Below are 27281 nucleotides of genomic sequence, written 5' to 3'. Positions count from 1 at the left end.
CGTAACCTATGCACTGTTTCCTTGTAAGCATTCAAAATTGTACTCCTAAGAGAATTAAAAAAAGGATATTCAAAACAAAAAACGAAAAAATCAAGAATCAAGAATAAATGGTTATAGTCAATTCATATTTTATAAGATTTAAGAGCTGTGCTTGCGAAGATACAAAATAAATCCAATAAAGACAAACATTTCTTTACATATATATCTTTTATTTTTATTTTCATCCGCTATCTGAAAATGTGAAGTTCATTGCAGATGTCAAGGTGTCTGAGAGTTTGGTGGCAATTTTGTCTGCAAAGGAAAGAACAAGGAAAAATAAACAATCAATTCCAATTACATAATTATAGAACTTCAAGTAACAAGTACAACAATCCTGACATTACTGATAATAGAAGTGTGTGCTTGAGTATGTGTGTTTTGGCTGTGGGTGTGATCAGATGCTGATACACTTGTCTTTCGACCATTAGCTATAACTTCAATAGCCATATATTCCACAGTCAAAGGACTGATTGCACCTATCAAGTATCTTTTGCATTAGGCTGCATCTCTTAAGGCACAGACAGCCACGTTAATTCTACTATTTTCCACCTTCCAGTCTGTCAGATGTGCCTGTGCTGTGTGAAGACAGAGGCCACAATGTGAAATAGCTTGGTTGATTAGGGCCTCCACCATACTTTATAGTAAGTGATGTATTATGAATTTAATGAAACTGAATTCTACCTCTTCATATTCAGAACCTGAAAATAGCAATAAAAAGGATCATACACCATGTATTAGAGACTGAGACTTTTATACAAACCGGCTCTTTTCTGTTGCTTTTTCCTTTTCTTGCTGGCAGCCAGGAGCGCCTGGCCCTGATTCAGAGGGTCTACATTCAGGATATCCTTCAAATCTGGACTCCTGGATGCAGCATCATCTGCAGAAGCACCAGTCTTTGACTTCTGAGATTTTATCTCCACTGTCATTGGTCCAAACTGTTTTGTGCGGGATAGATAAAGAGGGAGAGTTGTATGTAGACAGCTTTGCAAACTTTTGAACAAAAGCTAAGGACAGAAAATTGTTTGATAACCACTGAAGTTGCAAAGACTGCACTCTCTCACACCTCTGCGTCCGGGTCATCCTCCATAGATTCAGTTTCATCTTTTAACTCTGGCTCTTCCAGGGAGCCCCCTTCAGTTTCCAAGTCACAAGGGGATTCACCAAGGCCACCTTGTGTCATCCCAGTCGTTTCCATGCAGAATCCCATTTGGACATCAGGACAAGATGACTCTGAAACAGAAATACAGCCATTTTTTGCAGATTTACACTGAGAATAGCATAATCTAACTTTTACATAATTAGTGCTTCTTTTGGGGTCCTGTCATTTTGCGAGACAGATGATTTTGTAAGTCCAGACCATGTAAGTCCTTTCACATGTTGTTTTAATGCTCATAGTTTTCAGGAATGTTTGTATTTGTGGAGATACTGACAGTTTAGATTTCAACATTTTAACGAGGCTTCTGTCGGCAACGCCATGTCTGCTTAATTGATTTGGTTAATTGGCAGTTGCTTTTACATGTGTCTATGTCTATGGCTAACACTGCAGTTGGATTGAGTTTATGCTTGTGTAGACATAATTGTCTTTCACTTTTATTTGTATTTCAGCTTATTAACCCTGTAATATGCCTGTCATATTAGAGTTGGTAGATTGATTTCCTAACTAGTGCAGTAATAGAATTATTATTGTTGGTTTATTACTAAATAATGTAGACCACTTTGTAATATATTTATTTGCCTTATTTTCAGACCACACACACACATCCTGCACTTATACAGAGAAATACCTGTAACCTTCCAAGTGAAAATAAAGCCAAGCCACGTGATCCTCTCCATGATTCTCTGGCCAGAATCATTCCCATAGAGTCTCCTGTATTCCCGAGGCCCCCTACCTCACAGGTCTGTTGAACTTGATACTCTTACTTTAGGAAAAAATGAATTGTGTCTTGAGCACCAATGTAGACGGCAGATGAATCAAGTTCTTAAAGGATCCAATCATTAAAGAGTACATTGAAAACATCTCCCCCAACAAAAGCTTTCAATGCAGCAACTTTTTCTTCTTTTAGTGCATTTATGCCCTCCAATTCTGCTTTGACAGATACTATGGCTGAATCAGCAAAGCTATCACCAGCTGCTGACTTTCCGTTTAACTAGCAGCACTCACAGGAACAATTTAGAAGATAATCCTCCAAAGCTGACATGACTGAAACATTGGGTCTTCTTTAGGCCCGCCATATTCCAAGCCTTCTATTGGAGAAGCATGGCCAAATTATCTCATGTCATGGAAAGGAAATCACAAAATCATCTGGCTTTCAAGATGTGTGTTTTGGGGGCTTCTGCCTATTAATACACATCAAACACTTGCAACTGGATGAGCTCAAATCCAAGCTCATGGTATGCAGTCACATCTTGTCTCCTGTCAATTAAGTATCGGTTAGGGTTAGTGTTACGGTTAAAAAACTGTTAACCTACCTGCAAGAACCTCCTGATTTCCCTTCTCCAGTTCATCCCAGTCAAAAGCTTTGCCCATCTCTGTAACAATCTCAGCACTGACATGGGTGGGGAGAGTGTGTATCTCTGGAGGGTGTGTAAAGTAGCTGATCCTTCCCCTGTATGATAAAACATGCATGGAATTAGATTGTGATGGACGACAGTGGAGGATCTCTCAGTTCCAAAGTTGACAAATTCCTGTATTTCACCAACCCTGTCCAGTCCATTAAGACACTCTTTGCTGCTTTGTCAGTATCAGGCAGTCCTCCCTTCCTTAGCTTGCCTTGACGCCGAGCGAGCAATGCCAAGAACTCCAGAGCCGTGTGGAAGTCTGGAACGCCGTAGTGCTCCATGATCTGTGCGTGCAACAAAAATCGGTCACAACAATGTGCGAGTTACATGATCAAGCCATCTACCAAAGGATCAAGAAGAAGACATTGCGTACCTGTGCTTTATTGCAGCGTCGGAGAATGGCTTCAACAGGAGGAAGGGGATCTACAAGCTGTTCGATTTTCACACAGTTACGGAGGATCATTGCAGCATCAGTCGTTGATGTTGCCATGACAATACCAGGGCAATCTAGAAGCTTTATGTGTTTGTCCAAATGCACCTCCTGAAGGCACCTGAAACACAGCAGAGGCATCAGTAACACAGGGAGAAAGCAAGCAGGCCTTAACGGTAGTGCAGTGTCGACAATTTATACTTACTTTGTAACACCAGGAGTGGCTCCCACATTGCACGCTCGGGCCCGTTTCAGACTGTTGATCAAACTACTCTTTCCCACATTAGGAAAACCTACAAAACAGGAGTGGGCAGTGATTACTATGGACAAGCTTGTTTTTTATAGAGCAACAATCTGGCATGTGACTGGATCTGGTGCTTACCTACAACACCTACAGTGATGGCTGTCTTTATGTCCAGGTTGCGACAGTAGTTGCCGAGCAGTTTCATCAGGCAGTCTGCTCCAACACAAGCACTGCTACTGAGGAGCTCTGTGGTGGCTTGTGTCACTGGGACATTACTGCGTTTCTGCTCATAGCAGGGGACACAGAAGATTTTGTTTATAGTTTATGTGGAATGTTTCTGGTGTGGAATGCACCTAGCATACGGATATTATTCTACAGCTTTTATCACACCCTCCGATGATAAAAATAGAAATGATTAACTGCATACCAAGTTCTTGTTCTGCAGCTGAGTAGAAGCTTTAAAAGCCACAGTAGGAAACTCATTGCGCAGATACTTGATCCATTTCTCCACAATTTCCTTTGATACCAGATCTATAAACAAAGGGAAATCAATAATTTGATGTGATGAATCAAAATAACTTCCACCAATAACTACTTTGTTGTGCAATCAAAGTAACACAAATGAAGACTGACAATTCACAAATCACATGCCTTATGAATTTTTTCAGTCAACCTACCAATTTTATTGAGCACTAAAACAATCTTCTTGTTGGTTCCACTCTGGATGACTGCCTGCTCCACCTGAGGACATCTGCAGCCAAGAGGGTCACGTGCATCCAAAACCTCCAAAATCACATCCGAGGCCTCCACAACCTTAAACAAAGAAAATAGTTAGCGCACATTCAAATATGCACTCTACCCTATTCCATCAGTTCCTATGATATGGAGAAAGGCAGCCATTTAAGACAGTTATGAGAAGGCTGATAAGAGAAAGGCTGAAAACAGAGAAAATCTGTACAAGCTCAAGAAACGCAATGCAACTATTGTGTATGTGTGTGTGGGCTGTCACTGCATTCAGCTTTTATTCATCAGGCAAAGTAAATAGTTATCAAAGGAAGTGTACTGATTTATGCTACTATAAGTAACATTTAACTATTGTATGTAGCTCTGTGTATTTCAGATACTTCTACAGGGCAAGACACACAGCAAAGCTCTTAAATCACAGTGTGATTCTTGTCTGAGTGTTTCGTAATGATTGTTCTATTTGTACATTGCATACTGTGTGAGATGACTGAAAATATTTTCCTAGTTCTGTGGTGCCATGTGAACCTTATAAACTAAATACACCTGTGATATAATATAATATAATATAATATAATATAAAATAAAATAATATAATATAAAATAAAATAATATAATATAATATAATATAATATAATATAATATAATATAATATAATATAATAACAATTTAAGGGCATCCCTCTGCCAGTATTAATAGTATTTGGCTACTGAGTCAATATTTGAGTCAATATTGAGTCAATATATCCTCTATGCAAAATACCAGGACAAGCCCTATGTGTATATAACTGTCACTCCAGACTAGTGAGCTAGGAAATACACAATGTTAAAGGGTTGACCTGGGTAAGTCTTAACCCATGTCACTCCATGTCTGGAGCATCGTGTCATCCACCCTGTTTACACAAATTGTAAAAACATCTGCTTTGATGATGTTATAAAGGAGACAGCTCAGAGGAAAATTGTGTGTACGAAGTTCAGTGTGAAGTGCCTCCTACAAGGAAGAAATATATTGAATAGTTGCCTACCTTTTTGAATTCTCTATAATATGCCTTTCTTGAATTCTCATTTTCAAAATTGACATGCTTCTCTAAACTCTGCATCTCTGTCTCCTGTAAACAGAGAGAAGAAAACAAAGACATCGCTATTGCAGTTAAGTAGATAGCATGCATTAATTCTATTTCAGTCTATTTCCATTGAACGGGCTGCTATTTACCCTCTGTTCAAACTCTCTCTGTCGCTGTAGGATGTCATTCTGAAAGCTGTGCAAATTCCTCCTCTTCATCAGCTCTCGTTCTCTTGAGATTCGCTGCTTTTCTTGGAGGTCCTGGAGCTGATTATGAAAGATGTGGATTGAAAAGGTAGTTTAACACCAACTTATTTTACATTTAATACAGTGATGACATGCAAGACTTCTGATAAATCACCCTTTGCTTCCTGATTTCCTCTGGCTTTCTGCGGTCCTTGACATGTCGTGCAGATGACAGTTCTGTATTCTTTGCCCGTCCGGAGGCATCACTCTTTTGCCCATCTTTAGCCTTTAGAGGGGAAAACATGCAATGTATATTGTAAAACATCTCTCTTTTCCTCAAAATTTATAAAACCTAGACCTTGCACACTCTATCCAATTGGCAAGGGAAATCCAAGTTTTCACAAGAATTTAATTCATTAAAAATCAGTACAACCCAACCCAATAAGCTTAACATGCTACGCACACTGGGCGAGCTTACGATGAAGTCACTGAGGGTTTGTAAAGTAAATAAGAGCATTTTTCACAGAAGCCAAAGTGGAGCAGAAGTCCAGTCTCAAAACATTTTTTAGTAATTAATTAAATCTAATTTATGAATAAATACACATAGCAAAACCTAGTATCACAGAAATATAGTACCTGAGTTTTTTTTTTTACCATGAGGACAGCAGTTATAAACTCTTTGTTAAATCTGTGGCCAACGTGGATTTTGTCATGACTCTTCCATCTTTCAAAATGTTTCTACTAGGCTTTAGATCATTCAAACAATGTCATACCCATTTGGCCTGTTTTGTAGTTTCCATCAGTACCCTGCAGTTGTTATTTGGTTTATATAGACCTGCACAGACAGTGAAGCTCTTCATGCAAACTCTACACCTGAGCATGGTGAGTGAAGGCTGGCTTGAGAGCTGAGGGGAGAGTGATTTGTTTACAAGACGTGTCCGATACTCTGTAATCATAACTGAATGACTTACTACCCAGAGAAGAGGATAGCTTCAGTCAGGACATACAGGGATGCCAGACTGCAGAACTGACTCTCTATAAAAACCATCACCTGCATCCAGCCCCTATTGACTATAGCAAAGAAGTATTTGTTTATAAAAAAGTAGGTTAAACTTTAACATGGGGGTTGTTGTAGAGGCCTAGATATATAAGTATTTAGCTACAGCTTGTCAATATGCTATTCAGTCACTAAGCTACAGCAGGCGTATTTGTGTAGCCTTGTAACATTTTTGTAGCCTATGTCACACATTACAACCAGCATCAAGATAATCAAGTGTGTAATAAGACATACTGAAGTGCTGGCTATCTAACATTCATTATTGTTTATCTGGAACGAATTCATCTTCCTGTGACTTTTAACTTTGAAATTAAAGGGTAGAAAACTGACAAGTGTGAAGGAAATTATATAGTGAGGAGACTATTAAGTCGATAAAACTGGAATACTAACATTTCCATGTAGGAGCTCTTGGCTGTTAGCGGGTAGCAGAGCAGTCGGAGCCAGTGGAGCGGAGAGTCCAACAAGCCACAACAACTTATAACTATTTACTGTGTGTCAATTTGCCATGGACAGCTTGACATGCCTGACATTAAACGTTTTGGCTGCAATAACACATTGAAAAGCAGTTCGATTAGCCACAGCTAACATTAGCCGGGTAGACGCTTACCTTGAATTTTCCAAGGAAGCCGAGACGTTTCGCTCGTTTTTGCTCTGTAAAATGCAAGAGACATTTTAAATAATCAATTATGTTGCGAGTTAACAACTGAATGGAATTAGTCAACCTGATAAAACAATGTTAATTTATATCTACGTACTGGCTTTTGACATAACTTCACCCAAGTCTTCCTCTCTGACTTCACGTGTGTGGCAAGAGGGCGGACATGTGCACAGAATGACGTCACCCACAACATCCGGCTATATTTCAAAATAAAAGTATGCACAGATTTTGGCCACTAGAAAGTGCTTCCCAAACTGGAGTCTGGGGATTTCATTATGATTATTCAACAATTCAAAAATTGGTAACTGTAATCTGTAAGAACCATATAATCAAATTATATTTGAAGGAAAAGGGCATTTAAATTGTGAAACAATAACATGTGTAAATCTTGAAATAATGCTTGATAATGGTTGCAGATGATGGTAATAATACTATTCATATAACACTCGGACTGACAGAGGACACTTTAAGCTTATATTTTATTCCTTATGACAGCTGCATGCTAATGGCAGTTTGGCATTTTTGTGATAATCAACAGCATTTTTGTATCTCTTAGCTTTTAGGTTTTTACTGTTGGTGTAAGTGAAGGAAGACTGTTTCTTTATTCCATCTCCATTCTTTCTGAAAACACAGCATTTTCCAAGCCCCTTTATCATTTCTGACGACCAGTCAACAATGGTCAAGTCACAGGTCATTTTTGCAGACAATTTTACTATGATACAATAAAAATAGGCTACATGCTTGTATTAACATCTAAGTTTTTTACCCACTTTATATTCATGTTTTGTCTCCTGGTCGTTTCCCTCTTTTGCTCTTGGCCAGTGGTGCAGTGAAGATGGATTACCAGTATTTGGCATTGTTTACCACCGTTACCAGTTGGGGGATGCCTTAATAAAATGGATGTGTCATTTCCAGTACACTGACAACACAAAGCTTAAACACATGACACAAGCACACATATTCACGCACCTATCCACACCCATCTGTGTCTCTACTTCTTACCTCTGCATGCAAACAACCAAACAATCAGATAGAGAGGAGTTCATGACTTAAGTTTGAGGTTAATCCTCCTTGAATAAGCAGTGCTTGTAGTGTTTCTCAGCTTTAGGTGAAATGACTTGATCCTTGTCCTGGTTTAAACCTGACAATACATCATGAGAGCTCTGATTTAGAAAGCGTTTTCCATTTTGCTGGTGACCAAAATGCCATAAACAAAATGCAACAATAACATAACAAGGTTTCATTACTATATGGCTGTAATGTCTCTCAATCAGCAACAACAACAACATTAACAATGACAAGCAAATCATGAGGAAAGGTGATTATTCTGTAGGTTGAGATAATTTATATCTCATCCATTGTTGCATAGTATCTATTATATTATATTATATTATATTATATTATATTATATTATATTATATGGTATTATATTATATTATATTATATTATATTATATTATATTATATTATATTATATTATATTATATTTTATAGGCAACAATTACCAGTAGTAATAAAAAGCATTGAATGGAAGACTTGGCAACATTTTCAGTTTGCTTCACATATTTATTTACATCTCAAAAACATTCTTTTCTATTTGCAAGAAAACTAGATTCAATGAAAAAAGACAATGGCAAATTGATGGTTTCACAGAATTGACATAATCGCTTTTGTCACTGTCCCTGCACATTGTGTCATTCCCAGCTACAAACTGTCATCATGATAATTTCAGCCAGTTTCCTTGATTCTTGCATTTTATTCTTTGTGAAAATGCATAGAACAGTGCAGAAATGTTCAAAACAGGTGTAGGGAATGAAAAAGTTCGGAAACAAAGACTATTTATTGTACAAGTCACATTGGTTCTCAGTGGTTTCTTTCCAAAAGGTAAAGCGTGAGGGTTTATGCAGGAGCCACGGAGGAGACCTCTGTCTTTGATGTGGATACTTCAGAGCCATCATCTACTGTTTTGCCAAAGAGCTGCATGATGCATGTACGGAACTGATGGGGAGAGAACAGAGTATGACACAAGTTTAAACAAAACTCATTAGTTTGAGACACAAAGATGAACAATGTGGAAATCAGATCGCTGTACCAACCTGTCGGTTCATGAAGACATAGATAATTGGGTTGTAGATGGTGGCGCTCTTGGCAAAGTAGGCAGGCATAGCGGCGGCCAGAGGGTGGAAGGAATATCCCGGGTTGGCCGCAGCGAAGCAGGCAAATACAGTGTAAGGTCCCCAGCATAAACAGAAGGCCAGGATCATCACAACGACCATCCTGGATACTTCTTTCTCAGCCTTCTGGGTTGACTCTGAGTCCTTCTGCTGCTTCGCAACCTGTGATAGATAAGTGGATACAATATAAGATGATCCTGCAGGGCTGCCACCTGAGTTAAGCAAAGAAGAAGAACAAAAATCATTGGTTTGAAAGAAAAATGACCAGGTAGGCCAGTAAAATGATAACTTACAGCACGGATAGCCATGTAGACTGCGATATAGCAGAGGATAATGACGGCCAGGGGAAGGAAGCAACACGTAACCATGAGAACAATCATGTAGGACTTGACTCCAGGGTCCTCGCTTCCACTGAACACATCAGGCCCACAGGAAGTCTTCAGTCCGTGAGGCCAGTACCTGATGCAAGAAAACTTTTAGTCTATGTTTCCAGTGATGACTTCAAACACTAGAGGTCTAAGATCAAAACAATACCTGCTCCATCCAAATATGGGGGGAGCACACCATACTGCTGCCCAGACCCAGGAGAAGACAATTCCGGCCATGGCCCATTTGCCATCAAACTTGATGTTTCCAAAAGGTTTGCACACAACCACCCATCTTTCCCAGGAGATGACAGTCAGGGACCACAGAGCAGCAATACCTGTGTGAGGAAACAGGCAAGTCAGCAGAGGTAATGAACTCACACATTGATAAAGTACGTCTGAATGTCTCAATAGAGACGAGAATTCTCTCTGCGCAAACTCTATCAAGACACTGTCCATCAAAGGAAAGCAAATATATTTTGAGATCTCGTACCACAAACAGAGACAGTGTAGCCCTCGAAGACACACATTGGGTGTCCCAGAATGAAGTAGCCAAATATCTGGTTGCAAACACTTATGGAGCTTGCGAGAACTGTCTCTCCAAGATCAGCAATAGCAAGATTGACCAAGATCCAGTTGAGAGGGTGACGGAGTTTCTTGAACTTTGCTGTGGCCACCAGGACGAGTCCGTTGGTGAAGACTGAGGCAAAGACCACAAAAATCATCCAACACGTCGAGATGTTGTAAACCCATCGAGGAGCAATGTGATAATTGGGGCCTTCAAAGGGATCTGAAAGAGAGCAGTGGAATCTCACATAATAGTCTTGCAATGTCCAAGTACAGATAGCTTTACTTTGCAAGGGGTTTGAAAGCTATATCTCTTTTTAATGTAAAATAAAGATAGGATGAGTCCATGAGCAAAAAAACAGTTTAATATACTCCAATATATGTATTGTCTGTGTTGGGTCTGTCTCTGGTGAAGAGACAAGGGAAATTTACATTAGTTTAACAGTTCATTTTTGTAACACATGAACAGAATGCAAGGCTTCTTGGTATTAAAATGAGAAAAAGAGCTCTCTGATGCTTGTAATTTAAGCTACATGATACTGCACAATAACAAATTTTAAAAGCAACTTTATAAATCTAAAACCTTCGTCACATTTGAAAGTAGGATGCTACTCTATGCTAATGCTAATGCTTGCTCCTGTTTAAAATAGTCAATAAAAAAGCAAAATTGACTTTAAATTGAAAATTCTAACTGATGTCAGATAACTTCTAATGGAAAATTCAGCACAATATAACCATTACAGAGGTGCAACATTACATTTGAATTAGACTTAATACATTTTTAAAAATCACCCAAAGTAGACTAGAATTGGCAAAAGATGTGTATAAAATAATTTGGAGGGATCCTGCTGATTTTATTTTTTATTTTATTTGTATTTGTTTATTATTTTTCAGGTCCTTTGTTATTTCTTGTTGAAGCTTCTTACTTTTCCTTACTATCCCTATTGGGTACTGAAAGACCCATTTACAGCTCTTCTATCATATGTCCATCCAATGATGAATATGTCCATCAAATTATGCACATAAAACATGACCATACTGTACCTCTGGTATGATTGCTGTTAGTGTAAGTGAAGGAGGATCCCCTTGTTGTGTCTTCATTATACCGCCTGGCAGCAAACGCTGGCTTTCCCCAGTCCTCTGCCATCCTGAGCTGGTAAGGAGGTGCTAACAGACGCCTTCCTCGTCACCTGCAACCTCCTCGGGTGACTGGTGCTGCGTCTGACATTAGCTTTTTATACTTATGCTTTAGAGGTTTCTGATAGGATTAGAGCACCAGTCGAATTAGAGCTGAGGTGTGCCGCATGGTAACGGTACTGACAGTCAAGGCAGCAAACTACCTTTTTTTAAAAGGTAATTAAAACTACCAGCCAATTAGGTTAAGACACAAAGACCAGAATAATCTTGTTTGAGAGCGGATTTCTGCCAATTAACGGTTAAAATGGGGATTATTTACCTGACCTTTGATCCAGACGTAATTTTCATTGGTGATGGAGCAAAGTGTTAAAAAAACTATGTTGTTTATTCCATAGCAAAACAAAACATCAAAAAGTATACAGTTTTCAGAAGAGTAGTACATTCTAAGGATCAGTGTAGCTCATTTGACACATTTTGCCCTCTATTAGTGCTGCAGTAACCAGCGTCGTCTATTCCTTTCCAACTGTGGTACTTTAGAATATATAGTATAAAGCAACACAGAACTTGTTTATCTTAATGATTGTTTGAGCCCCTGCTGAAAATATTTCATTTTTGGAACATTTCCTTGTGGATGTGGAGGAATAGTACAGCAGTATTTCACTGTTGGTTGCAATGTATGCATGATATTAAGTCAGTGTGGGGAATACAAACCCAATGCTGGAGAACTGTGTGCATGTATCAACCTAATTCTCTGTTGCATGTGTTGCTGATGTCCAGGCACGAGAGGACTGGCAAGTCTTATCTGGACAAGTGGGGCTCCACAGAACTATAGTGTGACAGTCTAATTTGCTGAGATGTGAGGGAAGTAAGAAACCCGTAATCCCTCTGGATTGAGGGTTCACTTGGGGGAAAGCCACAGCGGAGGATGCTTCGGCTAAAGGGTATCAGGTTATCCCACTAACGAGTGAATGCAGCGCCTTACGTCACTGTTTTGATCCTACCAGACACATCTTATCCTTCATGGTTTGAGCAAATTGGAGCAGGCAAATCATCCTGATCTATATAGAAACAACTCAAAAGAAAAAAAAGTATTTCAAAAGAAGCAGGGAGGCGATGAGCATGACAGGCATGCTCTAGTTCTTTTGTGTCATGTGTCTCTTTTGGGGGCGGCAATAGCCTGGAGGTTGGAGAAATTGGCTTAAATAAAGATAAAAAAATAAACAATACATTAAGAAGTAACGTAACCATAAAAAGAAGAAAGAACCCAAAGGGAAAGTTGCTTGGGAAAGTGTTATCTCGACTAGAGTAAGCTGTTAGTAAAGGTGAAACTCAGGTGTCTTGATGTACTTCATGTTTTTTAAATCATTATTCAAGCTATCCGAAATTTCCAGAAGGCTTTTTAAAACCAAATCTTGACATTTGGGAGTCTGAGTGAGTCCAGTTGGGTTTCTGGTCCAGCAGAATGACAACATCAATCGACCAAAACCAACTAAAATGACAGAAAGGATCGCTTGCTTGCACAGGATTGTGACAGAAGTGGCAGTTGCTGCTGCCATTATGGTCCGGGTGCCCAATTATCTTTTTCACATTGTAAATATTTCAAAAAGGGACATCCGATCATGTGACGCAAAGGATCAAATGATCAATCTGAGGGACGACTATGGAAAAGTCTTGATAGTCAAATAGCTACAAGCTGGTTTTCAGGACACTTTCTTTTAACAATGTAGTTGTGAATGTCAGGTCCATAGATATGCTGTACACTGATTTCTGGAAGGGGGATGATCTGTGATGTCTGTCTCTGTCCAAAGCGGGTCAGCTGTGTATTGTTTGTGTATCATGTGTAGCATCTCCCTGCTGAAGTGTCATTGAGCAAGACGCTGAATCCCGACCAGCTGACCCTGACCTCTGACCTCCCTGTGGAAGGGGGCAAGAGAAAAGAGTGTTTTATATGGGGATTGACAAAGTGTTATGTTGTTATTGTTAAGAATAAGGAGCATTCAGAGATGGAAATAGTTCTGAATAAGGGAGCTTAAAGGCCAATATGCTGCACCTCCATGCTTCTGTTCCTTAAAAAAAATAGAAAATGAATGTAATATCATCCTGGAAAGACAAATGATTTCAAGGATGACATTTAATGGTTTAATCTTCATTGATACTAACCTTTTACTTATTAATCTGGTGCTCCATGAAGAACTTTACATCAAGTTATGATTATAGTATGACATTATTATCAAAAGAATGCTATGGATTGTTTTACATAAAGTATGGTTTCATTCATGTTAATATTGATTCTGATGCTGTCACATATATCATGTTTGAGGCATGTGAGAGTAACTTGTTATGACAAGCAGCTTGAGTACTTCAGGACATGTAGGTGAAGATTTCTCATGTCCCATCTGACGAAAGCAGATTATACGGACAACTGAGGTTCTTCCACAAAACTGATTAACACGGACTAATTACTGCTGACATGTTTGCTCCGTAACAGTTTAATCTCTCCGGATTGATAGTTCACCGCAGGAGAAAGCCAAATTTAACCAAAGCGGTCATGGTGGTTGAGTTTAATCCTTTGTTCCAGTGTTTTCTCCAAATCTACTCCTTGCAAAGACAACTGGGTCACAGATTTGACCAGGACTCCATATCAAGAAGAGGATGGACCCAAAACAAGTCTGTACACTTTTCTTCTATTTTCTACAATTGTCAAATGTTCCTTTTGACAAAACAAAAAATGTTGAGTTAATACCTCAGGGGAGGATTGCTGTTATTAATTGGATATTGATGGAATGGAGTGTATTTTGGTTTCAGTACCTAAAATGTAAAGTATGTATCAACCAAGAGGTAGGGATTGATCATAGATATTGACTCCTACCCCTCTTGACTCTTATTGCCATGTGATGCTGTGATATTTCGAGGGTATGTCTGGAATTCCGCTAGTTCTGAACTATTCATGCTTGGTAAAAGTTCACTACTAGCAGAACTTGGATTTGCCCCCGACTGCCGACGGGAAACTCCATGACCGCTCTGACTAGGTGTGAAGATCTGGCTTCACGCAGGCTGTTTGGACAGCAGATGGTCTGCATGAGGAGGGACCATCTGTGTGAAAGACCTCAAATCATTCCACTGGTGTGAACTGAACAGAGTCCACCTTTCCTACTTGAGTGGCCTTGTGTTCTCTTCACATCAGGTAATGATTTTATCTTGATTTTATGTGAGTGTGTGTGTGGTTGGCCAGAATATCCTTTTTTTCACCTTTTGAAAGGCAGCCTAACTACATGGTTGAGGTCAATTGTGCCTCTGTGCTGGTAAGATGGAAAACATTTAGCATGCAGTTGACAGAATTTCTCATATCTACCAAGAATGTTTAGTAATTTAATCATGTGGTTTTCAATGTTGAATTGATTTTTCCTGAGACAGACTATGATGCAAAAACCTAGAAATCAACATGCATACAGTTTGTAGTCACATACAGTTACATTAGAGTTTTTACATGTACAACAACCTAACTCTCTTAATTTTACACTTCAGCTATTATAAGCAGTGCATTTCTTCCATAATAGTCAGCTGTGGCAGGCTCCATATGGTTAGCTTTACATGTATGTGCTGTACGTCTGTTTTGAAATAATGAAAATTCTCTATGGGTATTGTCAATTTGTTACAATACTAAGACAGGTGTCTCTGAACAAATAACTAAACACTCTTCTACTACAGTTTTTAAAAAGTTTGGTTAGAACTCACACACACAAAAAGCATCCTTATTTGGTGTTAATTTAACCACATAAACATGTTTATTCAGGGCGTTCTCACTTGCAACATGCTTTTCCCCTTCATTATATGCATATTTGATATTACCTTTTCATTGTGGCGAGACAAGGACTTGGTCTTGTTGTGGGTGTCTAGAAAGATTAAAGGTTAATCCTATGCTATTAACCCTCTACAGCTTGTGCTTGTGCTCAAGCATATTAAAACAACTAGTGCATACTAACAAATACCAACCATGAGACATTTATTGTTATATAGTCTAACTGCAAATTAGTCATGGTTGCATTTTATTTGCATGCAAATGTGTGTGTGTGTGTGTGTGTGTGTGTGTGTGTGTGTGTGTGTGTGTGTGTGTGTGTGTGTGTGTGTGTGCGTGTGTGTGTTGTAGCCGAACCAGGTCTCCACAGCCCAAATGGATCCTTGAATAACTTTCTTTCCCAGGAACAAAAATGACCCTTCACCTTTAAAGCTACAAAAGTAGGATCTCTTCCTCCCATTTACAGGTCTTATCTACAAGCCACAGCGGACTGCAGGCTAGGATCCACACACACACACACACACACACACACACACACACACACACACACACACACACACACAAGGCCTCTCAGACACCTTGGAATGTGTCCAAAATCAGGAGAAATCCTTGATAAAGACTCATGAAACTTTGGTTATTACATTGCGATGGGTCCTAATGTATATGTCTAATTTTATGTCTAACTGCCATGATTTATATTAGAGTTATTTGCATTCAATTCAAATAAAATATTCAATTTCTTCATCTTTACATGGGTTTAGATAGTCATGTTTGATATTAAAGTGTTCAGGAATTTATGCTGAGTTCAATAATGTGAATGTTATGACATGAAGTAATTCTGTATCATGTTACCAAAAGGGTCAGAAATTGCTTTCCCCTCCTATCCTTAGTCCTGTAGGAAACCCCACCTTTCTGGAGAGAGCCATAAAAGTCGTAAATCCATAAATTCTTTTCATTCTTGGTTTAGTCATCTTCTCTACTTTGTATTCCTTAATGTCTCCAATGAGTTTTTAGAATAGTGTGAATTATATACTAAATTGGTTAATCATATATGCTTAAGCGTTTTAATTATCCTCCCAATAGTTGGACCCAGTTATTCCCCTAAGACCACACTGCTACCTAAGGTCTGATTATATTTACCTATTCTTGGCCCCCACATTGATAATTATGTTCTATTTCATTGTTTCCCAATATCAACCACCAAAGTTGTATGTATTTGTGATTTAAATATTAAGATTATAAGTATGTATCTAGGGTATTCTGCTAAAACAACTCAGTTCACAGAAAGTTTAAACAGTGAAAGTTTTATTGTCTAATCATTTCATGTAATGGTTTTATGCAATCCATAAGTGCTTGCCTAGAGGTTTCATAATGTTCACCGATTGACAACAGTAATTGGCTGAGTATGTAAAATCCAAATGTGTTATTCTAAATCTTTATCATTACATAGGCTAGATACTAAAGTAGTTGAGAGAGGTATCCTCATGTGTCTCCCTGTTTATGACGGGCGGTGGCTATGTCCAGAACAAAGAAATGTAGGCCGAATCTCCAAAACCGCGCAAAGTATCTTTTTACAGCGCAAATGGAATTCGGAAAAACTATAAAACACTGAGTTCTTTGTCACCTTGTGCGCTTCATGCACCAACTCAAAGACCGACAAGCCAAGTCTTAATGCAAGCGTAGATTCAGATCTCGCCGCCTGTAACTACTCTTTGTCACTAATGTGACCCTGTTTTTCAAGCCGTTCATACTACGAAGTTGAGCCTCGCTGAACCGCAAAGACTGTTACAAAGTTACTGTAACTTACAGTAACTTTGTAATAGACTTTTTCCAGCATTTTGACTGGTCATAATGTAAAAAAAGATATCTTAAATTAGCATTTTCACTAGTAATAATGTAATTAGAAATATCTTGAAGTAGCATTTCGGTTGGTCATAATGTAATGAGAGATATCCTAAATGCTAATTTACAATATCGCTCATTACATTATGACTAGACAAAACACTACTTTAAAATATTTCAGATATCTGTAATGAGAACTTCTGGAATTACCACTGCTAGGCCTGTACTGCTGCAGCAGCTGTAGTAGTAGCAGCAGCAGCAGCAGCAGTGTTGTTGCTTGCCACTACTGACTAATACCACGCGGCTTAAAAGTACTGCTGCAGCAGCAGCAGCAGTGGTACTCACCACATTCTCTGGAGCCCCTGGTAAAGCTCTTACTGTGGACTTTGACAAGGGCCTACAACTCTATAAGATTAGATAAGATAAGATAGCATTAAATGAAGTGCCACCGCTAACCGCAAGACCACTTCTTTAGAGCAGCTGGCAGGTGCAGCGGGACACAAACCGCACCTCAATCGCGACCGTCAGACCATCTTTCTTAGGCTCCCGGCTGGCAGGCTAGCTTCAGCGGGAGGCGAACCGCGCCTCTTCGTACCAACCACCAGCTCTTCAACGAACCGCGTTTGCTAGCTGCCACGCCACCCTATCCAAACTATCAAAATTAACTAGAATTTGTTTGTTTTTTTCTAGTTCATTTTGATAGTTTGGACTGGGTGACGGGTTTGCGTCTCTTTGTACCAACCACCAGCTCTTTAACGAACCGCGTGCGCTAGCCGCCACCCACCCGGTCCAAACTATCAAAATTAACTAGAAACATTTTTTTTTCTATTTTTTTCTGTTTTTTTCTTTTGTAGGCCCCTGGCTGGCAGGCTAGCTTCAGCAGGAGGCGAACCGCGTCTGTTCGTACCAACCACCACCTTTTCAACGAACCGCCATCGCTAACCGCCAGACCGCACCTTTGGAGTGGCTGGCAGGTTGGCTTCAGCGAGACGCGAACGGCGTCTCTTCGTATCAACCACCAGCTCTTCAACGAACCGCGTTCACTAGCCACCACGCCACCTGGTCCAAACTATCAAAATTAGCTAGAAAAAAAAATACAAATATAGAGAAAGTCTCCAAACACGCCCATAAAGCGTCCAATAGCCACTGGTCTGAAATTAGGGCCATGTAAAAAGGTTCCCAAAGAGAGCCTCTTGCCGCGGTCCAAGCATCAGCTTTACCAGCGCCCAGGGGAGGATACCTTACCGAGGTAAGGTATGAAGCTTAAGACCTCAAGCGCGGCCTTTTATCCCCTGGGCTGCTGCGACCAAACACCAGAATTCTGATTGTGATGTCATCAGTGCAGCTGAGACAGGCTCTGATTGGTAGAGCACAGTCCAGCTCCAATGATGTCATAATCGGTCAGAATGGAAGCATGCCGAAGAGAAGCCGTGTTCTGATTGGTTCCGATTGAATGCCCAAAATGAGTTTGGATTATTGTGTGATTGCTGAGTCAGCAATCACAGGTATAATCTTCTATAATCTATAATCTACTCCTTCATACTTTAAGATAGAAACTCCATTCAAACTTCTAAATGTTCAACTTGTTTAGGACATGCGGGCTTGTATTCAACTTTTTGATATCTATTCTACTTTTTAAGATATTCTACTTTTTTCCACTTTTTTTATAATGGAAGTCAATGGACGGAATGTTCAAGGTCTGCACTTTTTGAACTCTAACTACTCGTTCATACTTTCAGCGAGGAACTTCATTCAAACGTTAAACTGTGCAGCTTGTTGAGGACATTATTACATGTATTCAACTTTTTTATATCTTTTATACTTTTTGAACTATTCAACTTTTTAGTACCTGTTTTTACAATGCAAGTCTATGGGAGGACTGTTCAAACCATGCCCTCTTTGAACTCTAACTACTCTTTCATACTTTAAGCTAGACACTCAATTCAAACTTAAAACGGGTCACCACTTTTAGTACTTTATTACTCTTCTTCAGCTTTTTGATACCTTTTGTACTTTTTGAGAAATCGCAGTTTAAGTTTTATACTTTTTTCAACCTTCATAATGGGATCCTATGGAGCCAGCCTAGGGTGTGATGTCATAACACACTCTAGCAGACTGTACAAGCTGTACTTTTTACTAAATTCACACATTTTAAAACTGTGACAGTTCGCACAACTATAACGCTACATACACATATTATACATCAAACCCTTCAGCTACTTCTGCTCTCACTCACAATGTCAATATATAAGCGATGTGATGTATAGTTTTTGAGATATTAACGTTTGTTCGACACTAGTGTTCCACTCTATTTCACAGTAGTTTCTGCTGCACTGCTGCTCTCTTACACATGCAGCTCCTCTGCTTAATTCACTCTTCTCCATTTCAACATGTTTACTTCTTAGTATTATTACATTTTAGTACATTTTTAACATTAGTACTTGTCACTTTCTTACTTTGTTTTTTTCTACTGAATATATACCTACTCTTCATACTCCTTGTACCCTTCACCTCTACCCTTCACAAAATAGTCTTCCTACTTCATACCTTTCATACTCCTTCCACCTTTTACACATAAGCCTTCATACATATTTTCTTACTTTTGTACTTGTTACTATTATGAAATTTTAGTACATTTCTAACATTATTATCATTTTTACACTCATTACAGCTCCTTCACAGAAGTGTTTTAAACTGCCACATTTCTCACAGTTTTAACATTACATACACATACGCCATTTCAGTTTGAACAGACAATCCACAGTCATGTTCAAAAACACGCACACACACACACACACACACACACACACACACACACACACACACGCACACACACACACACACACACACATACACACACACACACAGCTGCTGGTGCGTATAGTACCAGTATGTGCAAGTACCTGTACTTGTAGTCTGCCACACACACTATACACCAGTACACATCCACCTGGACGCACACACACACACACACACACACACACACAACACACACACACACACACACACACAGCCACTGGTACATATATAGGACCAGTATCAGCACCAGTATGTAGATGCAGTCAGTTGATGTTACCTATCCCTGTTTTACCAAGAGAGTGAGACAGCAACTGAAGAACAGGGAGAGGATGAAGCAGATGAGACAGAGACAACAAGTGGAGACAGACATAAATACAGCCATAGGATAAGAAAGAGGGAAAGAGGAGAGTGATAGACCAGTCACAGACAGCCAACAGAAAGGGTGAGCTGTACCCACACTAAATTGCACCAGTGTTTTTTTCTGACAAGCCACAGTTTGCACTCTCAGCAATCACACGCATTTTCTCCAGAAAATGCACCTTTCTAGTTAATAAATAGGCCTATATTCATTCATTATAAAGTCGTTGTTCTGTGTTTCCTTGTCTGCAGAGAAAAGCAATCCCTGAACTGGAAAGATCTCATGATCTTTAGATTGATGACTGATTAGTATAGCCAAATAAAGGTCTGTTTTTCCTTCATCTATAAAGATGGTGCCCCTATGAGTGTAATTTGATATCTTGATCAAAGTTCCATATTTCCATACCTTTACTAAATTCTAAATTCGATATTTTTCGACTCTACACGCTACAGTGTGTGTCCGTCCATCAAGATATCTGAACTGTTCAAGATAAAGCCTTGAAGGAGTCTCCTACTGGATGATTTAGTGTGTGTGTTTAGGGCAGGTAAGAAACCACAGCTGCAAAGTCCTTTTAAATTCATCCTGGTGGATCATAAATCGCAAAAAACTGTAATGTGCTCAGTCACATTTCATCCCATTTGGTTGATATGCTTTAGAACCTCAGGGTATGGCCATCAGACAGTGTGCTTATAATTTACTTCAACAACCATTAAAAGATTCATACATATTAGTATTATGAAGGTGTTCAGAGAGCATTGATTGGATGGTACATCCAGTGTGTTTGTAATTGTGTGTTTATTTGTTTGTTTTGATAACACGTCAAAACAGATGTCATTTAGATTTTAAATTTGGCTCCATGCATGTAGTCTAAACCCAACCCTAACCCTAACTGGTTCAACTCAATCAAACCATCTGTGTGTGTCTTATGAATATTGTTATATATTATTTTGAATCATATGGTTACTTTTTAAATTCACGCTCTATACCATATTTGTGTGTGATATTTTTGTCTGTTTTTGACATTGTTGTTGATGGTGGTGGTATTATCACCATCAAAACAAATGAGTCATAACGCTAGTTGACTTCCAATTTTTACCACTATTTTTTGAAGCGAGAAAAATAAGTTACTGGTAGGTTAAACTTTGCGGCTATTCATAAACTTAAATTGATATAAACCTTTAGGTAGGATGAATAAAATAACTGGAAAATTGTTATCCAGCTTTGTATGTTCCGAGTTGAAAATAAAAACTGTAAAATATTGTGCAACTATGGAATCAAATGGCAGCCAGAAGCAAGAAGCTGACACCAGCAGTACAGGTAAAAAAAAAAAAAAAAAAGATCAAATGTTTGATCTTAAGAAAGACAATATTGATGGATTACTTGTGAAAAGACTTGTAGAATTTTTTTTAGAATATATTATAGCTCATAAAAGGCTAATAGTGGATGCAAATAACAGACTGATCTATCTGATCACTCCCAGTGCAATGGGACTGTAGCTGAGTACATCTCACTTGCCAATCCAATAATATTCAGTGGCAACATAAGTGGTAAGCAACCTTACGAGGTTGCAGGGGTTTGCTGCTAAATCTTCATGAGAGAGCTAGGTAATTTAAAATAGCCTTTAGATTCGTACATTTTAACAATGAAAATAGTTATAAATGTGGTAATATTTCTGGATCTACAAATGTTATCAGAAAAGACAAATAAGTGTATTTGTGTAAAACAAATGTGTGTAAAAATTGTCTTTTTGGACTTTACTAGAAAAATATTTGTACCTGTATCTTCTTAACCTCACAAGCCAGGCTATGTTGAGAGTTGATCAGAGTGAGGGTGGATGGTCTGGCTGGGCTTAACATTCCTGTTTCCCTACATTGTCAGAACTGCACAATTATGAGGTTTAGGCCAGCTGTTTTATTATTAATACTATAATTATTAGACTGCAGTTTTTTTATATACACACAGTCTCTGTAAATAGAGACAGATACAACAAATACATCCCTCAAAACTCATTACACTTAGTTCTTCTGGACAGCACAAAGATTTTCATTACACTACATAACAAGCACTTATGCTTGCTACGGTTCATTGAGTTACAACTAATATGGGTTTCAAGTGACCTGAATGCTTGGATTAATTGCGCACTGCAAAAAAACATCCGTCTTAAAAAGTCATAAAATCTTATTTTCTCAAAACAGATGAATAAATCTGCAAAGGGTGAGATCATTTCACTTGTTTCCTATGCAAATCAACTTGTGTCAAAGATATTTCTTAAATCAAGTGACATTTTCTTGATACTAGTTGAGTGATCTGCCTTATGGGGCCTTGTTTCAAGTTATTCTTATTTCCTTCACAGAATTTCCCCTTCTTTTAAGAAAAATAAGATTTCAAGAATCAGTGCAGTGATCTACAGTTAATAATTGATATAGCCTACAGAAGCCAATAATCGCCTCATCCCTCAATCTTGACAACATTGTTTATTTATTTTTTGCTTTTTTTTTGCTTTGCATGTATCTTTTTATCTGTCACAAGAGTAATATAATTCCATTTGTCATGTCATGACATCTGTACATTCAATGTTATTTACAATACACAAGTCATCGAAGTCAACCGTGCAGCAGCAATGACAGAATATGGATGTGTGGCCTAAGCAGGTGCAACTTTAGAGACTTCAGTCACTGATGACTGACTTGTTGATGACTCTTCCTCATCGCCACCACTCATCCCCAGCATCTTCCTCATACAGGAGCGGAACTGAAAGTGAGAGAGAGGGAATCACATTTGTTTCCTTTTTGATTGATTTTTCATTTTTGACATTTGTAACATTCTCTTTTAGATATAAATTAATGACAGCATGTATTCAGAACATTCCTTTTTGGGCTAAATAACATAGCTTCTATGATCCATGACTAATAATAATCCAAATCAGTGAAGAGGAAAATCAAAGAAGACGACTAAGAGAGGTTAAAGAGAGTTTTTATGAGTGTTTTTAAAATTCTATATTGTTTCGAAGGATGGGTCAAGCTTTTTGTGTGTTTTGAATGCAACCCACTGAGGGCAACATTGTCATTGTCTGTGATAGTTCAAATAGTTAGATAAGTTCAATGCATGTAACTGAAGAAGAAAATAACACCCTTCTAGGAAACAGCTTTCAAATGAATTATCTTAACTGCCAGTGAACCAACCTGTTTGTTGAGCAGGATGTAGATAACTGGGTTGTAGACTGTGGAAGCCTTGGAGAGGCAGGAGGGTATGGTGGCCAGTCTCAGGTCGAAGGACTGCCCACGGTTGTTGACGATCCAAAGAGCGAAGGAGGCGTAGGGCATCCAGCACACCAGGAAGCCCAGGACCATGACCACCACCATCCTGGTCACCTCCCTCTCTGCCTTCTGGGTGGAGGCAGAGTCAGCTTGGGCCTTCGCTGCCTGTGGAGGGAGAAGACAGGTGTTGAGTGCTGCGGCTGGCCTGAATGACTAATGTGTTGTTCTTGCTTAGTGGTATCCCAAATGATTACTCTTTAGTCTACTTAAGATTTCTATAAAATATGATACATCTGCTTGAGAAAAATGTTTCACTTGTTTCTGTCCATCTCTTCAGCTTAACATGTCTATACACTATAAGGATCTGAAACATTTAGAATAGTCTCTTCACTAAATCTTATTCAACCTTATTTTATCTGGTAAGATATGCCATTTAAATGTGTATTCAAAAGTATATGCAATCAGCCCAAACATAATAGCCACTTGAAGCCACTAGTTTATACTGTATATAACCTATTATTGGTTTGATTCTGTTCTGTGATTTATTTGCCCACCGATTTGAGTGTGAGAAGCAGCTGGGAGTAGCAGAAGACAATGGTAGTAAAGGGGATAGAAAAGCAGAAGCAGAAGAGGAACATCACATAGGACTCATTGTTGAACTTGTTGCCTGTGGTGTACCAGTCTGGACCACAGGAGCACTGCATGCCCTCTGGGATATACCTGGAGAGGACAGACAATCACAGTGACATCAAGTATGAATCAGTACAGTAAATATGCATCGTATGTGCAGGTGTGGTGGTGGTCTGTCTGTCTGTTTAAGGTTGCAGCAGGGGATAAAAAACCCAGGTCTGAAATTTCTGAATGGATTTTTTTGAAAATGCATAAGATACGAGACCATCTGCAAATTATGTTGCAGATGGACTCATCTCAATCAGCAGAAGTGAATGGTAGATTTTTGCTGAGGATAACAAGCTTACTCTGCAAGTTATAGTCAACCACATGAAGTAAGTAAACAGCAGTCATCAAAGAACAAATCAAAGTGTTTCTCAGGAATCCTCATATATAAGTAAAAAAAAACCCAATATAAATAAAACAGCACCAGTGCCATATGTAAATATAGATAATACACATTGACATACATAGAGAGTGTGTGCAGAGTGTGTGATCATGCGGTTTGATGAATAATACTGACCGACTCCATCCGACCAGTGGAGGAACTGCAGCAGCCAAAGCACAGACCCAGGTGAGTGCGCAGCAGGCTAAAGCATGGTTGGGCTTGAAGGCAAAATTACCAAGTGGCTTGCAGATGACCAGCCACCTTTCAAAGGCTACCACTGCTAGAGACCATAGGCTTACCATACCTGCAACAAGACAGAGGAGAATTCACCACTTTTATAGATTACAACTCCCTTACTAAACAGCATCCTGTAAGACTGACTCTCGATAATAGAGCTGGCAACATGATACAGGTGATTTGTGCAGTAAATATCAGCATCAGCTTAGGGGTAACGAGGATATAAGATGTATTTTACTGCTGAGTGGCCTACTTTAACATCATGCTAGACTCCAGCTCAGTGAGTACTGTCACACCTCATTGAGAATACTTTTAAAGGAGTATAAAGTGGAACATTGGTGTAAATAGACTCAACTCAACTCAACATCACCAGTTTTTCCTTTATGCTTCATTTGCACTGCACTCCACTCGGACAAGAAGACGTTTGTTCTATTAAGAGTTCTTTTTGACTTTCAGCTAACAGCTAACAGCTCAACCTGGGCTGGTCCACTTTGGCGAGGGGCTGCTGAAGTCATTCCCACTTTGAATAGGCATGCATCATTTATTTATTATTGGTTATCATAGAATGCCACCCGCCATAACCCACTTGATCTGACAATAGAGATGAAATGATCTTTTTCAATTTGGTAGAATTTATGTCATTCTTTTTGCCACTCACCACCAATAGTAGCTGTAAATCCTTCAATCTTGCACCCCACTGGACCCAGGATCATGTATCTGAAGGCGAAGCAGTAGAAGCACGTGAAGGAACCCACAGAGGAAACAAGAAGGTTTGCCACAGCCAAGTTCACCAGGATGTAGTTGAGGTGGGACCGGAGCTTCTTATATTGGACAGTACATGCAATGGTGAGGACATTGATGCCCGTGCCCGCCACAAACAGGAAGAACATGAATGCTGACATGGAATAAAAGATCCCCAAGCTCCCTAGGTGGTCCTGGGGAACCAAGTAAGGGCTGAGCGAGGTGATGTTGTTAGTCTCCAGAGGGATGGGAATCCAGAAGTCATCTGGGAACTCCACAGGTCGATTTGCTCTCATTTTTCTCTGGTTATATATATGCCAAATCTAAATTCAAGAAACCTCCAAAGAGATGATATAATGATATTATGCCTCTTCGTCTACCAATAATTTACATCTATCACTGAATCGGGAATCCTGAGTAGTTTTAAGTGATGCTGATAGACTTGATTCTTTCACTGCCTGCTAATGGAGATCTGACCTTTCTCTCTCCCTGATGGAGAGGTAAATGCACATTTATAGGCGCTCTGAATACCACTGAGCATCATCTTAATTGGCTCAAAGAGGGGATTTTAAGGCAGTTGGTTCACACAAGCAAATACACATATGCACACACACACGCGCGCACACATACGTCATGCAATCCCATAACAGCTTGTGCCATCTTTGAGCTAATACAGCGGTAAGTATCTCAATGCCAGAGCTGCCGAAAAAGGGATGATCTAATTTGCCAAGGGAAGAGCCTGGTGTTTGTGATCCAGTTAATATGCTCATCAGTGCTGTTGAGGCAGCTAATCACATGCATTTGACCTTTAGTAATCCTCTCTGTACCGGTTTAACTGGAGCTTTAAGTTATATCTCTTGGCACTTTTCCCCCTTCCCTGTTTCTCAAAGGAAACAGTATTGTTTCTTGAGAAGCAACCTGTATATTAGAGGAGATGAGTGACAAATGTATGCTGGAAAATGCTATAGCAGCTTAAAGGATAGTCTTTAGAATTTTACTTCTACTCACTGCCTCAAGATGCCTACCATCAAACCCACGTCTGATATAAGGAAGATAAACGATCAGTTTTTCCATAGAAAATGCATGTGAGCAGAAGCCGATCTTTCATTGTAAGCAGCATAAATCACCATATTAAGTTTTGCTATCATGGAATACAACATACCTATAAACTGAAGACTTGACAGTGCATATGATATATTGTAGATGCAGTTTTGAACATGACTGCAGGCAGATTTGTCATGATAAACTGCCTGCAATGGCAAACAGCAGGCATTTACATAAGCCAAAAGGAAAAAATTTGATAAGGAAATATATTCATGCTCCTTGTGCAACATGAGAGTAGATTACAGGAAATAAGTTCAAAATAATGTGATGATTTCACTAAAATGTAACAAATATATATGTTTGTATGTAAAACGTTTTATCTTGGTGAAACTAAAAGCCAAAATTTAGAACTAAAAATCACAATATATCAGGTTGGTCATCAAGTTTCACTGAACTTTTTTTTTCCTTCCACTTAAAATACTCAGTGAAACTAGATTTTAATTAGAATCAATTGTATTAATAGTATGCACAAATCACTCTGTAAGTATGAGTTTAGAATGATTAGTATTGTCAAAAAAATTAGCTTTACTGTCAAAACTGCATTTACTGCATTTTTGAATGTCTCAATTAATAATGACTTATTTTCACCACAGAGCTTGTGTAACAGCCTCTGGATTGTTGTAGTGAATAACAGCAACTGTAATATGTGCCTTACATAATAAAAGAAATATATAAGGAACTGTGAAAGTCCAAGTCATCTCTTAATATCGCCAACAATATATTTATATTTATTTTTTTATTATTTTTAATCTTGCAGAAAGTTTATGTTTTCTTAGTAGAATTACAACATTCCATATATATTTTTATGATATGACAAAACACTCTCATGTACATTAAATGTTATTTACAATTCACAAATCATTAGTGCTGGA

The 27281-nt window shown here is 38.8% G+C and overlaps 3 protein-coding genes across 3 annotated transcripts; all 3 read right to left on the bottom strand.

Annotated features, from left to right (window-relative positions):
- Window positions 1-188: 188 nt before the first annotated feature.
- gnl3l (G protein nucleolar 3 like) lies at window positions 189-7151 on the bottom strand. The gene is made up of 15 exons (XM_071538400.1): window positions 7074-7151; window positions 6926-6969; window positions 5437-5547; window positions 5226-5342; window positions 5038-5121; window positions 3950-4085; window positions 3700-3803; window positions 3411-3555; window positions 3234-3321; window positions 2972-3149; window positions 2740-2882; window positions 2509-2645; window positions 1103-1269; window positions 800-974; window positions 189-291 (listed from the first exon to the last, which is right to left on the bottom strand). The coding sequence occupies exons 1-15, from the start codon at window positions 7084-7086 to the stop codon at window positions 221-223; spliced, it is 1713 nt and encodes a 570-aa protein (XP_071394501.1). The 5' UTR covers window positions 7087-7151; the 3' UTR covers window positions 189-220.
- Window positions 7152-8874: 1723 nt separating this feature from the next.
- On the bottom strand, window positions 8875-11228 carry opn1lw2 (opsin 1 (cone pigments), long-wave-sensitive, 2). The gene is made up of 6 exons (XM_071538405.1): window positions 11126-11228; window positions 10008-10304; window positions 9684-9852; window positions 9443-9608; window positions 9072-9311; window positions 8875-8973 (listed from the first exon to the last, which is right to left on the bottom strand). The coding sequence occupies exons 1-6, from the start codon at window positions 11226-11228 to the stop codon at window positions 8875-8877; spliced, it is 1074 nt and encodes a 357-aa protein (XP_071394506.1).
- An 11428-nt stretch (window positions 11229-22656) lies between these two features.
- On the bottom strand, window positions 22657-25601 carry LOC139660288 (blue-sensitive opsin). The gene is made up of 5 exons (XM_071538385.1): window positions 25223-25601; window positions 24463-24631; window positions 23825-23990; window positions 23196-23435; window positions 22657-22764 (listed from the first exon to the last, which is right to left on the bottom strand). Exons 1-5 carry the CDS (start codon window positions 25599-25601, stop codon window positions 22657-22659), a joined length of 1062 nt encoding a protein of 353 aa, XP_071394486.1.
- Between the last annotated feature and the right edge of the window lie 1680 nt (window positions 25602-27281).

Source organism: Centroberyx affinis, unplaced genomic scaffold (assembly GCF_046629955.1).
Source record: "Centroberyx affinis isolate AG114_WGS23_722 - 3 ecotype Tasmania unplaced genomic scaffold, CSIRO-AGI_Caff_v1 ptg003268l_1, whole genome shotgun sequence".
NCBI classification, from domain to species: domain Eukaryota; kingdom Metazoa; phylum Chordata; class Actinopteri; order Beryciformes; family Berycidae; genus Centroberyx; species Centroberyx affinis.
The sequence above is the reverse complement of the archived record's forward strand: the minus strand, read 5'-3'. Positions and strand labels throughout refer to the sequence as shown.